Below are 16,906 nucleotides of genomic sequence, written 5' to 3' on the forward strand. Positions count from 1 at the left end.
AAGGGGACCCTCTTGCTCCAACAGGGGGACCCTCTGGCTCCAGCAAGGGGACCCTCTGGCTCCTGCAGGGGGACCCTCTGGCTCCAGCAAGGGGACCCTCTGGCTCCAGCAAGGGGACCCTCTTGCTCCAACAGGGGGACCCTCTGGCTCCAGCAAGGGGACCCTCTGGCTCCTGCAGGGGGACCCTCTGGCTCCAGCAAGGGGACCCTCTGGCTCCAACAGGGGGACCCTCTGGCTCCAGCAGGGGGACCCTCTGACTCCAGCAGGGGGACCCTCTGGCTCCAGCAAGGGGACCCTCTGGCTCCAGCAAGGGGACCCTCTGGCTCCAACAGGGGGACCCTCTGACTCCAACAGGGGGACCCTCTGGCTCCAGCAAGGGGACCCTCTGGCTCCAACAGGGGGACCCTCTGGCTCCAGCAAGGGGACCCTCTTGCTCCAACAGGGGGACCCTCTGGCTCCAGCAAGGGGACCCTCTGGCTCCAACAGGGGGACCCTCTGGCTCCAACAGGGGGACCCTCTGGCTCCAGCAAGGGGACCCTCTGGCTCCAACAGGGGGACCCTCTGGCTCCAGCAGGGGGACCCTCTGGCTCCAACAGGGGGACCCTCTGGCTCCAGCAAGGGGACCCTCTGGCTCCAACAGGGGGACCCTCTGGCTCCAACAGGGGGACCCTCTGGCTCCAGCAGGGGGACCCTCTGGCTCCAACAGGGGGACCCGCTTGCTCAAGCAGGGGGACCCTCTGGCCCTGCAGGTTGAGTCCCTGGCCCTGTGGTGTGTTACTGATGGTAGCCGTGGTTACGCTGGTCCCAGCTCTCTCGGGTCATTCACTCGGTCCCCCGGGTGCTTCTGGGATGTGTGTTACATTATTACATTACATGTCATTTAGCAGACGCTTTTATCCAAAGCGACTTACAATAAGTGCATTTCAACCTAGAGTACAAACTAAGAACAACAAGAATACAGGAAGTAACATTTCCTCAACATAGTCGAACTACAAAAGTACCATAAGTAAGTGCTATCTAAGTGCCACTGAAGTGCTAATCTGTGTTTTAATCCAGATATAGTCGGAAAAGGTGTGTTTTCAGTCTCCGACGGAAGATGTAGAGACTTTCTGCTGTCCTGATGTCAGTGGGGAGCCTGCTCCACCACTGAGGAGCCAGGACAGCAAACAGTCTGGATTTCGAGTGATTAGCTCGAGGTGCAGGAGGCACAAGTCGATTGGCTGTTGCCGAGCGGAGCGAACGTGCCGGGTGTACGGTGTGACCATATCCCGGATGTAGACGGGCCCGATCCGTCTAGAGCACGGCACGCCAGGACCAGTGTTTTGAAGCGGATGCGAGCAGCCACCGTAACCAGTGGAGAGAGCGGAGGAGCGGAGTGGTGTGGTGAATTTCGGGAGGCTGAAGACCAGTCGAGCTGCTGCATTCTGGATCAGCTGCAGAGATCGGATGGCCTTAGCAGGTAGACCAGCCAGCAGGGAGTTGCAGTAGTCGAGGCGTGAAATGACCAGAGCCTGGATCAGAACCTGCGCCGCCTTCTGAGTAAGAAGAGGACGTATTCTCCTGATGTTGTGCAGCATGTACCTACAGGAACGCGTCGTCGCAGCGATGTTGGCCGTCAGGGAGAGTTGACTGTCGAGTGTCACCCCGAGGTTCCTGGCAGTCCGGGTAGGGGCCAACACAGAGCTGTTGAAGGTGATAGTCAGGTCGTGGGTGGGGGAGCCTTTCCCTGGAAGGAATAGTAGCTCAGTCTTGTCAGGGTTGATCTTCAGGTGGTGAGCAGACATCCACTGAGAGATGTCAGTGTTCAGCGTTCTTGAGGTCATGTTGACCCACGGGGGAGGTCTTGGTGGAGCACCAGATGGAGGGAGACCATCAGGTCTTGGTGGAGCACCAGATGGAGGGAGACCATCAGGTCTTGGTGGAGCACCAGATGGAGGGAGACCATCAGGTCTTGGTGGAGCACCAGATGGAGGGAGACCATCAGGTCTTGGTGGAGCACCAGATGGAGGGAGACCATCAGGTCTTGGTGGAGCACCAGATGGAGGGAGACCATCAGGTCTTGGTGGAGCACCAGATGGAGGGAGACCATCAGGTCTTGTATGTCTTCCATTTTCTCCTAATGGCTCCCAGTTGGTTTCTTCTCACCGAGCTGCTGACCTGTTCAGACTCCGCCCCCCCGCCTGCTGCAGCTCTAGTGTTTCTGGTGTCTCTGAGCTCGTTGGCCTTATGGAGTTTGGAGTGTGACTGTTTGAGGTTGTGGACGGGCGTCTTTTATACTGATATCGAGTTCAAACACGTGCCATGAATACAGGTAACGAGTGGACAGAGGAGCCTCTTCAAGATGTTACAGGTCTGTGAGAGACATCCTGCTTGTTTGTTATTGACCAAATACTTATTTTACCCAGGCATTTACCAATTAATTCTTTAAAAATCAGACAATGGGATTTTCTGGATTTCTTTCCGTCATGTTGTCTCTCATGGTCGAGGTTTACCTGTGATGAAGATTACAGGAAACTCTCATCTTTAAGGGGACAACTTAAACAACTGGTGGCTGACTAAATACTTTTTTTCCCCACTATATATACCCCAAAACATGAACATATATATATATATTTATATAAATATATTACATAATACATATTTATATATATTTAAATGTATACATATATAATAAATATATTGATAAATATAAATATGTATATATAATATATAGATTTATATAAATATATGTATATTCATACATTAAAATATACTTATATATCAATACATCCTATTATCAATAATTATGACTAAAGCTTCTACCACACAAACTTCACTTATTAAAAATGTAATCTCATTCTCAGTTGTTTCTCTGAGCCGTCCTCAGGCCACAGCGCCCCCTAGTGGCCGGCGGCCGACATTCATTTCATGGTCAAACACATAATTCCGTCGGCGACGACAAAAATACAGAAAGAAGTGAAGGAAGTGAATTTATTGGAGAAGTCGTCACATGCGGACAGCGACGTGGAAGCCGTGTGTCGTCAAAACTTTATTAGTAAACCAGAGAAAACAACAACACAAAGTGAGGGAACAACCCGTGTGTTTCTGTACAAGTCTAAATATACTACAATATGTACTATTATACAACTGATGACACGTGAGTGTGCAGCAGGCAAAGGAAACGTCCGTTTCCAGCGGCTTCTCTCAGGTCCGGCTAACGCTACAATGCTAAGCTAACGTTTCCCGAACAAAGTGCAGCGTCTCGTGTTCGCCTCACGAAACAAACCTCGCTCACCTTGAGAAACTTTCAGGTAAAAGCAAAACACGAGAAACTAGTGAAGCGCGTGAACACACGGACAGTTCCTTTAGTCGTGTGTGTTCGTGATTAGCTTAGCATCAAGTGTGTTCGTGATTAGCTTAGCATCAAGTCTGTCGTGTCCCTTTCACACCTTCCGGTAGCTGGGCGAGGCGTTTCCACCCGCCTCCTAGTCTTTGTGCTAAGCTAACAAAGGCTAGCTCTCATGAGCTGTAAAATGCCTCTGAACAGAAAGGACACGCCGCAAAGCATGCTGGGAAAACACTTCCACACGCGGCAGATAACGACTTTGAATCTTCTCCAACTCTGAAGAACTCGTCAGAAGACTTCCTCCCTCGTGTTCACTTCCTCCCCCGTGTTCACTTCCTCCCTCGTGTTCACTTCCTCCTCGTGAACATCCCTTCCTCCTCGTGAACATCACTTCCTCCTCTTGAACATCCCTTCCTCCTCGTGAACATCCCTTCCTCCTCGTGAACATCCCTTCCTCCTCGTGAACATCACTTCCTCCTCTTGAACATCCCTTCCTCCTCGTGAACATCCCTTCCTCCTCGTGAACATCCCTTCCTCCTCGTGAACATCACTTCCTCCTCGTGAACATCACTTCCTCCTCTTGAACATCCCTTCCTCCTCGTGAACATCCCTTCCTCCTCTTGAACATCCCTTCCTCCTCGTGAACATCCCTTCCTCCTCGTGAACATCACTTCCTCCTTGTGAACATCACTTCCTCCTTGTGAACATCCCTTCCTCCAGAGACAATGGATTCTATGTTTTCCGCCTGAACTCTCCAAACTTCCAACGTCCCGAGATCAACGAAGTTTATTTGTTGAAAAAGAAGGATAAAGGAAAGCATATATATATAATATATATAGCTCAAACACCCAGAATGCACCTCATTAACTTCGTTCACCAGCTGGTCCGACGTGTATTTTACACGTTAAAAACACAAAAATCTTTCTTCCAGAAGGACGTTTGGTCATGAAGGTAAAAACAAGCGTATAAATATCTTTGTTCTGCGTCCCGCGGTCACATGACCGGCTTCACGTGACCGGCGTCACGTTCCCGCGGTCACATGACCGGCTTCACGTGACCGGCGTCACGTGACCACGGTCACATGACCGGCTTCACGTGACCGGCTTCACGTGACCACGGTCACATGACCGGCTTCACGTGACCGGCTTCACGTGACCACGGTCACATGACCGGCTTCACGTGACCGGCTTCACGTGACCACGGTCACATGACCGGCTTCACGTGACCGGCGTCACATGACCGGCTTCACGTGACCAGCTTCACATGACCGGCTTCCTGGAGAGAGAAAAGAACAAAGAGACGGGCCCATCGTGTGAAACTAAAACATCATGTTGAGTTAAGAGAACACAGATCCTGTGTGAGTGTGTGTGTGTGAGTGTGAGTGTGAGTGTGTGAGTGTGTGAGTGTGTGAGTGTGAGTGTGAGTGAGTGCAAACACACGAGCGCGTGCGAGTCAAGACGGGGGGGCGGGGCCGTGGGGGGATCAGGAGTGATCCATTGGTTCGGTCTGCTCGTCGTCCTGACTCTCCATCTCCTCTGGCTCCTCCCCCTTCCCGTCCGCTGTGCCGGCTGCCGTCGGGCCGGCGGCGTCCGGCTGTTGGTCGGCGTCCTCCGTAGACGCCGGTGGGCCGGCTTCCGACTTACTAGTCCCGCCCCCTCCGGCGCTGGCGGCGGCGCCCTGCAGGTGGCGCTCCATGGAGGCCTGGATGGAGGAGACCATCTCCTGCAGCTTGCGGCGCTGCTGCTCCATCAGGCCGCGGTCCGGGCCGCATGGCCCCGCCTTCGTGGTGACGAAGCCCGGCGCCATGCGGACCGGCTCCCTGGTGGCGTGCTCGGGAATGTCCGACGGGTCCGGCGGGCCCCGGGACACGCCGGCGCTCAGGTCCACGCCGCTGCTGTGCTGGCGCGTGATAGGCCGGTGCTCCGGAGGGGAGGCAGCGCCGCCGAGGGAGTGGCCTTTGCCCCGGAAGGCGGTGACGCTCTGCAGGTGCTCCTTCTTGCGGACGACGCCGCCGCCGCCCGGCCGCAGCGTGCCGTGGGAGGGGCTCCCCTCTCTGCTGCCCCCGGTGGCCGTGTCGGAGCGCAGCCGGACCAGCGCCTCCTTCACCAGCTCCTCCACGTCGGGGCCGACGGGGAAGTGGCCGGCGGCGTCCACGCAGAGCTCCAGGCGCTCCTCGGCGGCGTTGCACACGAAGGTCTTCCCCGTCAGGTGGGGCAGCGTGCAGTGCTTCCCCTCCGTCAGGCCTGGAACACAGCAGGAGGCATCGCGCTGGTCATGTGACTCAAACAGCCAATCAGGGTTCAGACCAACGGTCAAGAGCTACGAACGTTAGCTAGTAACGTTAGCAGCACCGCTAACGGAGAACCAGGAGGTGGTGATGCGTTCAGGCTCCGCTCAGTGAACATGAGGACTGAAGGTATGATAACGTTCTCATGGTGCGTTCAGGCTCTGCTCAGTGAACATGAGGACTGAAGGTGAATGATAACGTTCTCATGGTGCGTTCAGGCTCTGCTCAGTGAACATGAGTACTGAAGGTATGATAACGTTCTCATGGTGCGTTCAGGCTCTGCTCAGTGAACATGAGTACTGAAGGTATGACAACATTCTCATGGTGCCTTCAGGCTCTGCTCAGTGAACATGAGTACTGAAGGTATGATAACGTTCTCATGATGCGTTCAGGCTCTGCTGAGTGAACATGAGTACTGAAGGTAGATGATGTTCTCATGGTGCGTTCAGGCTCTGCTCAGTGAACATGAGGACTGAAGGTGAATGATAACGTTCTCATGGTGCGTTCAGGCTCTGCTCAGTGAACATGAGTACTGAAGGTATGATAACGTTCTTATGGTGCGTTCAGGCTCTGCTCAGTGAACATGAGTACTGAAGGTATGACAACGTTCTCATGATGCGTTCAGGCTCTGCTCAGTGAACATGAGGACTGAAGGTGAATGATAACGTTCTCATGGTGCCTTCAGGCTCCGCTCAGTGAACATGAGTACTGAAGGTATGATAACGTTCTCATGGTGCGTTCAGGCTCTGCTCAGTGAACATGAGTACTGAAGGTATGACAACGTTCTCATGGTGCGTTCAGGCTCTGCTCAGTGAACATGAGTACTGAAGGTATGACAACGTTCTCATGGTGCGTTCAGGCTCTGCTCAGTGAACATGAGGACTGAAGGTATGATAACGTTCTCATGGTGCGTTCAGGCTCTGCTCAGTGAACATGAGTACTGAAGGTAATGATAACGTTCTCATGGTGCGTTCAGGCTCTGCTCAGTGAACATGAGTACTGAAGGTATGACAACGTTCTCATGGTGCGTTCAGGCTCTGCTCAGTGAACATGAGGACTGAAGGTATGATAACGTTCTCATGGTGCGTTCAGGCTCTGCTCAGTGAACATGAGTACTGAAGGTAATGATAACGTTCTCATGGTGCCTTCAGGCTCCGCTCAGTGAACATGAGGACTGAAGGTGAATGATAACGTTCTCATGGTGCCTTCAGGCTCCGCTCAGTGAACATGAGTACTGAAGGTATGATAACGTTCTCATGGTGCGTTCAGGCTCTGCTCAGTGAACATGAGTACTGAAGGTATGACAACGTTCTCATGGTGCGTTCAGGCTCTGCTCAGTGAACATGAGTACTGAAGGTATGATAACGTTCTCATGGTGCCTTCAGGCTCTGCTCAGTGAACATGAGTACTGAAGGTATGATAACGTTCTCATGGTGCGTTCAGGCTCTGCTCAGTGAACATGAGTACTGAAGGTAATGATAACGTTCTCATGGTGCGTTCAGGCTCTGCTCAGTGAACATGAGTACTGAAGGTAATGATAACGTTCTCATGGTGTGTTCAGGCTCTGCTCAGTGAACATGAGGACTGAAGGTAGATGATGTTCTCATGGTGCGTTCAGGCTCTGCTCAGTGAACATGAGTACTGAAGGTGAATGATAATGTTCTCATGGTGCGTTCAGGCTCTGCTCAGTGAACATGAGTATGAAGGTAGATGATGTTCTCGTGGTGCGTTCAGGCTCTGCTCAGTGAACATGAGTACTGAAGGTAATGATAACGTTCTCATGGTGCGTTCAGGCTCTGCTCAGTGAACATGAGTATGAAGGTAGATGATGTTCTCGTGGTGCCTTCAGGCTCTGCTCAGTGAACATGAGTATTAAGGTAGATGATGTTCTCTTGGTGCCTTCAGGCTCTGCTCAGTGAACATGAGTATGAAGGTAGATGATGTTCTCGTGGTGCGTTCAGGCTCTGCTCAGTGAACATGAGTATGAAGGTGAATGATAACGTTCTCATGGTGCGTTCAGGCTCTGCTCAGTGAACATGAGTATGAAGGTAGATGATGTTCTCGTGGTGCCTTCAGGCTCTGCTCAGTGAACATGAGTATTAAGGTAGATGATGTTCTCGTGGTGCCTTCAGGCTCTGCTCAGTGAACATGAGTATGAAGGTAGATGATGTTCTCGTGGTGCGTTCAGGCTCTGCTCAGTGAACATGAGTATGAAGGTGAATGATAACGTTCTCATGGTGCGTTCAGGCTCTGCTCAGTGAACATGAGGACTGAAGGTAGTGTAGTTATTAAAGTATTGGCGTACCCATGTCCTTCTTCACGATGTTGTAGAAGACGCCGCCCTGCTGGAACAAGTGCGGCAGCTTCTTAGCGTACGACCAGACGTCCTCACCTGGAACAGAGGGGGAGAACCGGATTCAACGACCCGGCTCAGAGACCCTGAACGCATCCACCATTTTCAAAGAATGTCAGATTATAATTAAACCAGAAGAAGAATTGATTCAATCCTAAAATATAAGAATTAATGTGAATATCAGAGCTGAGAAATCACAAACATATACACATAGATATATATATATATGTGTATATTATATAAATATATGTGTGTGTATATTATACACACATACATATATTTATATATGCATACATACGCACATACATTCATATATATATATACATACATTTATATATACATATATATAAACACACATATATATATAAATTTATATATATACACACATTTATATATATACATACATATATATATATATACATACACATATATATATAAATTTATATATATATATATACACACACATTTATATATATATATATATGTATATACTAGAGATGCACCGATCAGGTTTTTGGTGCCGATCACCGATCACTGAAATCAGTATCTGCCGATCCGATAACACCGATCACCGATCACGGTGTCGATTGAAGCATTCTATTCATTGTGTAGCATTATTGCTATGAGGACTATGAGGAAATACATATATAAAGCACCTCAAACATTAAAGAAATTACAGATTTCTTTAAACATTTAGGACTTTTACTTTGAAAAATCTCTTAATTGTGACATTAAATATCAGGGACGTCCTGAACACATCTGCATCAGTCGTTGCCTGGGACTCTGAGGGAAAATATATCTAGAGCCCCTCAAACATTTGAAAAATGACACATTTCTTTAACCATTTAGGACTTTTACTTTGAAAAATGTCCTAATTGATACATTAAAATAGTTTGATTGCTATTGTAGGTGATTTCAGATATGTATGGAACACATCTGCATCATTCATTTCCTGGAACTCTTGAGGAAATCTATTTACAGGACTTTGTTTAACATACAAAAGTCTGACTTATTTTTATAAACTCTTCCTTGGTGCAGTAAAAATGTACCAAAAACCTGATCGGTGCATCTCTAATATAAATATATATACCCATATATAAATATATATACATATATAAATATATATGTATTGTTTTCAGTGATGAATAGAGTAGTCACATGACCGTGTGATCATGTGATAATGTGACCGTGTGACCGTGTGATCGCGTGACCACGCGATCACACGGTCACGCGATCACGACCACGCGACCACGACCACGCGACCACGTGACCACGCGACCACGCGACCACGTGACCACGCGACCACGTGACCACGTGACCATGAGTCAGACCGGGTCCCTGTCTCACCCATCAAGGTTGCTAGGAGACAGAGGGAGGACATCTCCAGGTCGATGCTGTCCTGGAGCTCGCGGCCGCTCGTCCTGCCGGACGCCACGACGTCGTCGGCCTCGGCGGCGGCGTGCGAGCCGGAGGCCCCGAGGCCGGCGGCGGGGTCCCCGTCCTCAGGCGCCCTCAGTATCTCCACCGTCACGCGGTCGCCGTGCCGCAGCGCCGCCGGCTCGTCCTCCTCGCCGGCCTTCGGCGGCGGCAGCTCTCTGGGCGGGAAGCCGTGGCGGATGCATTGCCGCGCCGGCGGCACGCCGAACTGTCTGGAGATGCTGCTCTGCAGCTCCGAGAAGGTGGTGCGCAGCCGCAGGGTCAGCATGGCCTGGCGCCCGTCGCTCGTGGTCACGCGGATATTCTTCTCCTGATTGGACGCCAGGGATTTGGTGGGCGTGGCCGGCGCGGAGGAAGAGGTGGTGGTTTCCGGAGACCCGCCGGGGGAGGATGCCCGTCCCCGGGCCTTCTGGTCCCGGGCCTTCTGGTCCCGGGCCTTCTGGTCCCGGGTCTTCTGGTCCTGGGCCTTCTGGTCTTGGGCCTTCTGGTCCTGGGCCTTCTGGTCCTGGGCCTTCTGGTCCCGGGCCTTCTGGTCCCGGGCCTTCTGGTCCCGGGCCTTCTGGTCCCGGACCTTCTGGTCTTGGGCCTTCTGGTCTTGGGCCTTCTGGTCTTGGGCCTTCTGGTCTTGGACCTTCTGGTCCTGGACCTTCTGGTCCTGGACCTTCTGGTCTTGGGCCTTCTGGTCTTGGGTCTTCTGGTCTTGGGCCTTCTGGTCCTGGGTCTTCTGGTCCTGGGCCTTCTGGTCCTGGGCCTTCTGGTCCTGGGCCTTCTGGTCCCGGGCCTTCTGGTCCCGGGCCTTCTGGTCCTGCTCCAGCTCGTCGGTGCGGCGCTTCTGGTTGACGGAGGCCCGCTCGCCGATGCTCTGCTGGACGCCGCGCTCCGCCCGGCTCATCGTCAGCTCCTCCTTGTGGAGCGTCTTGGACTTGGGGCCCGTCAGGATGATCTTGGTGGGCGGCCGGGGGTCCGGCGAGGCCTCGGCGCCGTCCGACAGCCGCTGGGCGTGAACCCCGGCCACGGACACCGGGTTGTACTCGTCCGGGTTCTTCTTGGCGGTGTGGTGCAGGATGGTGTTCACCACCTTCTGCACCAGCAGCTCGCTGCCGAACTCCCCGGGGAAGTGCTTGGTCACCAGCTTCGTGGCCACGGCGTACACGTTGCTGTTCAGCGCCGACCCGGCGGCCTCGTACTGGAACCAGAACACCGTCTCCCTCACCACGCGCCCCCCCCACTCCAGCGTGATGGGGAAGGCCTCCGGCAGGTTGTCGTACTCCTCCCCCCCCCAGAAGTGCTTGAAGCCGCAGCCGCACTTCCCGCCGTGGGAGCGGGCGTCGGTCCGGTCTCCGTCCAGGTACACCACGGCGCCGCTGCCCAGCACGCGGCGCACCGCCGTGCCGTGGCACCAGCTGCAGGCGGCGAGGGCGCTGCCCTTGTAGTCCGGGGCCAGGGCGTCGCTGCGGGGGTCGTAGGAGCAGACCACGCTGCTCAGGGGGAAGCTGTAGTTCTTGTCGGGCCGCAGCTGGCCGTGCGTGGCCTTGGCCAGGTCGTACAGCTTCCCGCCGGGAACCAGCCACTCCGGCGGCACGTGGAGCTCGGAGAGGGCGCCGCAGAGCAGGCAGCGGTGCAGCCGGTTCTCCGTCACCGACTTCTTGGCCGCCTCGGTCACCTCCTCCGGCTGCACGCCGATCACGCCGGTGCGCCTGTAGACGTACTGGTGCACGTCGGCCACCAGCGCCGGGTGGATGCCGTGCCGCTCGGCGAACACCTCCTCCATGGCGCTCACCAGGCGCAGCAGGTACTTGTCCTGCAGGCCGCGGTCGCCGCCGATCACGCAGCCGCCGTCCGGCTCCAGCTTCACGTACTTGCGGATGAGCTCCTGGGGGACGCCCCAGGCCTTGGGCAGCAGGCGGGCCGGCAGCGTGGGCGGCGCCGCGTTCCGGACCCCCACCAGGGGGATGTAGTGGTTCCGGCCCGAGCTGCTCCACGCGATGCAGATGGGCTTGTTGAGCGAGCCGTCCTTCCCCCGGCACCGCTCCTCGGGCACCAGGCCCGGCAGGAAGGTGGCCGAGTAGTCCCCGGGGCTCTGCATGCCGCTCAGGGAGTCCAGCAGCACGATGGGCCGGTGCAGCACGTTGGCCAGGCCGAAGATGTGGATGTTGCGCAGGCCGAGCGGGACGCCCTCCGGCGGCACGAACAGCGGGTCGCACTCGTTGATGATGTCCTCCCACTCCGCCGCGTCGATGAAGTCCTGGAAGAGGGCCTTGTAGCAGTCCAGGTTCTGCTTGAAGTTCTGCTTCAGGTTCTCCCTCAGGGGGTGCCAGAACAGCTCTCTGCCCACCAGCGCCCTGGACACGGCGTGGACCAGGCAGTGCCCGTCCCCGTCCACGTGGACCGGGACGAGACACTCGCCGCCGCCGTTGGCCTTCTTCACCTCCTCCAGGGTGTCGTGCAGGTAGGCGAGGCTCCCCGACCGGTCCCGGCCGTACCCCACGGTGGAGACGTGGTCCGGCTCGATCAGGAAGGCCCGGTCCCCCAGGAGGGAGCAGTCGAACATCTCGCCTTGGTTCATCTCCCGCAGCAGCTTGGCTTTGCCGGTCTGCTTGTCCATGCCGTACCGGGTGAGCACCGGGGACAGCAGCTTGCAGTGGTAGTTGGACAGCCCCATCACCTTCACCAGCTCCGTGCCTTTCTTCGGGGCCCCCGTGACCCCCAGCAGGGCGTTCCTCAGCAGGTTGTGCAGCACCACGTCCGGGTCCGTCACCTCCTCCACGCTCAGCAGCTGCCGCTGCTCGTGCCGCTGGCCGCACTCCGTGCACTCGATGCTCGCGGAGCCGTGAGCCGGGAAGAACAGCCGCGCCTGGCACCGCGGGTCCGGGCAGCTGCCGGACAGCACGCGCTTGTCTTTCTTCTTGGAGCTCGTCAGCAGCGACATGGCGGGAAAGGAGGAAGCCGAGAGAGAGCGTCTTCTTCACCTTATCATGGCGGCCGGCCCCGGCTCCGGTAACGACAAGTTATTCGCCAGAAAAACACCAGAAACAACACGGAAGCGGCTGTTTGCTCCTTTGACCAACTGAAACGTCGCTGAACGTAACTGCGTCACGGCGCGGAGGACGGCGGGACGTGTAGTTCCGCTGTGTAGTCACCGTGTTCAATATGTACACACCAAAAGCAGAACTATCACTTTTTGTGTAAATCTATGAAGTCCCTTATTCACTAAAAAGAGAGAGGACGTGTGTCGTGTGTGTTTAGCCCATTTTAGTCGGTTAAAGGATTCAGAGAGGCAAACTGCAACACTCGGTCGACTACATTTCCCAGAATGCAACACGCCGCGGCGCCGTTCTCATTGCGTAGGGAAATCAACACCCGGCGGAGTCATGGCGGTTAGTCCACATCTGGGACCTAACGTGTACAAAAGTATTGATTCATTTAGAGTACTTTTACTGTCACTTTATTTTTAGTGGGTGGTATTAATACTTTCACTGTGTGGTATTACTACTTGTACTGGAACAGTATTTATATTCTGGGCTATTAATAAATTTACCAAGCAGATACTTTTTTAAAGGGTGGTATTAGTACCTGTACCGTCACAGAGTACCTCTACAGGGTGGTATTAGTACCTTTACTGTAACAGAGTGCCTCTACAGGGTGGTACTAGTACCTTTACTGTAACAGAGTACCTCTACAGGGTGGTATTAGTACCTTTACTGTAACAGAGTACCTCTACAGGGTGGTATTAGTACCTTTACTGTCACAGAGTACCTCTACAGGGTGGTATTAGTACCTTTACTGTAACAGAGTACCTCTACAGGGTGGTATTAGTACCTTTACTGTCACAGAGTACCTCTACAGGGTGGTATTAGTACCTTTACTCAAACAGAGTACCTCTACAGGGTGGTATTAGTACCTTTACTGTCACAGAGTACCTCTACAGGGTGGTATTAGTACCTTTACTGTAACAGAGTACCTCTACAGGGTGGTATTAGTACCTTTACTGTCACAGAGTACCTCTACAGGGTGGTACTAGTACCTTTACTGTCACAGAGTACCTCTACAGGGTGGTATTAGTACCTTTACTGTCACAGAGTACCTCTACAGGGTGGTATTAGTACCTTTACTGTAACAGAGTACCTCTACAGGGTGGTATTAGTACCTTTACTGTAACAGAGTCCCTCTACAGGGTGGTATTAGTACCTTTACTCTAATAGAGTACCTCTACAGGGTGGTACTAGTACCTTTACTGTAACAGAGTACCTCTACAGGGTGGTATTAGTACCTTTACTGTAACAGAGTACCTCTACAGGGTGGTATTAGTACCTTTACTGTCACAGAGTACCTCTACAGGGTGGTATTAGTACCTTTACTGTAACAGAGTACCTCTACAGGGTGGTATTAGTACCTTTACTGTCACAGAGTACCTCTACAGGGTGGTATTAGTACCTTTACTCAAACAGAGTACCTCTACAGGGTGGTATTAGTACCTTTACTGTCACAGAGTACCTCTACAGGGTGGTATTAGTACCTTTACTGTAACAGAGTACCTCTACAGGGTGGTATTAGTACCTTTACTGTCACAGAGTACCTCTACAGGGTGGTACTAGTACCTCTACTGTCACAGAGTACCTCTACAGGGTGGTATTAGTACCTTTACTGTCACAGAGTACCTCTACAGGGTGGTATTAGTACCTTTACTGTAACAGAGTACCTCTACAGGGTGGTATTAGTACCTTTACTGTAACAGAGTACCTCTACAGGGTGGTATTAGTACCTTTACTGTCACAGAGTACCTCTACAGGGTGGTATTAGTACCTTTACTGTAACAGAGTCCCTCTACAGGGTGGTATTAGTACCTTTACTCTAATAGAGTACCTCTACAGGGTGGTACTAGTACCTTTACTGTCACAGAGTACCTCTACAGGGTGGTATTAGTACCTTTACTCTAACAGAGTACCTCTACAGGGTGGTATTAGTACCTTTACTGTCACAGAGTACCTCTACAGGGTGGTATTAGTACCTTTACTGTAACAGAGTACCTCTACAGGGTGGTATTAGTACCTTTACTGTCACAGAGTACCTCTACAGGGTGGTATTAGTACCTTTACTGTAACAGAGTACCTCTACAGGGTGGTATTAGTACCTTTACTGTCACAGAGTACCTCTACAGGGTGGTATTAGTACCTTTACTGTCACAGAGTACCTCTACAGGGTGGTATTAGTACCTTTACTGTAACAGAGTACCTCTACAGGGTGGTATTAGTACCTTTACTGTAACAGAGTACCTCTACAGGGTGGTATTAGTACCTTTACTGTCACAGAGTACCTCTACAGGGTGGTATTAGTACCTTTACTGTAACAGAGTACCTCTACAGGGTGGTATTAGTACCTTTACTGTCACAGAGTACCTCTACAGGGTGGTATTAGTACCTTTACTGTCACAGAGTACCTCTACAGGGTGGTATTAGTACCTTTACTGTCACAGAGTACCTCTACAGGGTGGTATTAGTACCTTTACTGTAACAGAGTACCTCTACAGGGTGGTATTAGTACCTTTACTGTAACAGAGTACCTCTACAGGGTGGTATTAGTACCTTTACTGTCACAGAGTACCTCTACAGGGTGGTATTAGTACCTTTACTGTCACAGAGTACCTCTACAGGGTGGTATTAGTACCTTTACTGTAACAGAGTACCTCTACAGGGTGGTATTAGTACCTTTACTGTCACAGAGTACCTCTACAGGGTGGTATTAGTACCTTTACTGTAACAGAGTACCTCTACAGGGTGGTATTAGTACCTTTACTGTCACAGAGTACCTCTACAGGGTGGTATTAGTACCTTTACTGTAACAGAGTACCTCTACAGGGTGGTATTAGTACCTTTACTGTCACAGAGTACCTCTACAGGGTGGTATTAGTACCTTTACTGTAACAGAGTACCTCTACAGGGTGGTATTAGTACCTTTACTGTCACAGAGTACCTCTACAGGGTGGTATTAGTACCTTTACTGTCACAGAGTACCTCTACAGGGTGGTATTAGTACCTTTACTGTCACAGAGTACCTCTACAGGGTGGTATTAGTACCTTTACTGTCACAGAGTACCTCTACAGGGTGGTATTAGTACCTTTACTGTAACAGAGTACCTCTACAGGGTGGTATTAGTACCTTTACTGTAACAGAGTACCTCTACAGGGTGGTATTAGTACCTTTACTGTAACAGAGTACCTCTACAGGGTGGTATTAGTACCTTTACTGTAACAGAGTACCTCTACAGGGTGGTATTAGTACCTTTACTGTAACAGAGTACCTCTACAGGGTGGTATTAGTACCTTTACTGTCACAGAGTACCTCTACAGGGTGGTATTAGTACCTTTACTGTAACAGAGTACCTCTACAGGGTGGTACTAGTACCTTTACTGTAACAGAGTACCTCTACAGGGTGGTATTAGTACCTTTACTGTAACAGAGTACCTCTACAGGGTGGTATTAGTACCTTTACTGTCACAGAGTACCTCTACAGGGTGGTATTAGTACCTTTACTCTAACAGAGTACCTCTACAGGGTGGTACTAGTACCTTTACTGTCACAGAGTACCTCTACAGGGTGGTATTAGTACCTTTACTGTAACAGAGTACCTCTACAGGGTGGTATTAGTACCTTTACTGTAACAGAGTACCTCTACAGGGTGGTATTAGTACCTTTACTGTCACAGAGTGCCTCTACAGGGTGGTATTAGTACCTTTACTGCAAACAAGGATCTGAATACTTCCTCCTCCACTGATAAATGCATTAAATACACTTGTATATATATTATATATATATATATATATATATAATATTATAGATATAGATATATATATATATAATATATATATCCAATATAAAGCAGCTTTGTCATATTGTTCCAGTAATTTATGCTTCTTGGTGTGTGCAATACTTTTATTTTTATTTAACCTTCTTGGCATTAAATCATATTCAGATTTAGAATAGTCTTATTTATTTAATGAGGTTTGTTGAGGTGAATAAAAGAGGCGTGACCCTGTGGGCACGTCCCAGCCTGAAGGAAACAGCACGACGCCCAGGAGAACGCCTCTGTTGTTTTGAGACTTCCGGGTTTTAATTTATCTCTTTTATTTCTATTGTTTTCTGACTTGTAGAAAGTTTTTCATGCGATTATTTTCTCAAGAATTTACTTTTATAAGACACTTTTTACTTAAATAAAAAAGCACCTTTAAGTTACGAATATAATCATATATATTTATATATATATATTTAGAAACAATATATATATATAAATCTATATATATTTATAAATATGTATATATATATATTATATATAAATGTAAATACAAAATGTATAAATATTTTTATTTATTTATATGTATTTATATAAATATATGTATTTATAAATATATTTATATATATTATTTATATATATGTGTATATATATGCATATATAAACACATATATATATAAATATCTTTACTGGGTACCTGGGTTCTCTCTAGGTAAA

General features: G+C 50.7%; 1 protein-coding gene across 1 annotated transcript; it reads right to left on the bottom strand.

Moving 5' to 3' along the window:
* Window positions 1-2,956: 2,956 nt before the first annotated feature.
* On the bottom strand, window positions 2,957-12,415 carry vcpip1 (valosin containing protein (p97)/p47 complex interacting protein 1). Its single transcript, XM_056410485.1, has 3 exons — window positions 9,313-12,415; window positions 7,918-8,004; window positions 2,957-5,568 (listed from the first exon to the last, which is right to left on the bottom strand). The coding sequence occupies exons 1-3, from the start codon at window positions 12,329-12,331 to the stop codon at window positions 4,808-4,810; spliced, it is 3,867 nt and encodes a 1,288-aa protein (XP_056266460.1). The 5' UTR covers window positions 12,332-12,415; the 3' UTR covers window positions 2,957-4,807.
* Between the last annotated feature and the right edge of the window lie 4,491 nt (window positions 12,416-16,906).

This window comes from Pseudoliparis swirei, unplaced genomic scaffold (assembly GCF_029220125.1).
Source record: "Pseudoliparis swirei isolate HS2019 ecotype Mariana Trench unplaced genomic scaffold, NWPU_hadal_v1 hadal_25, whole genome shotgun sequence".
NCBI lineage: Eukaryota > Metazoa > Chordata > Actinopteri > Perciformes > Liparidae > Pseudoliparis > Pseudoliparis swirei.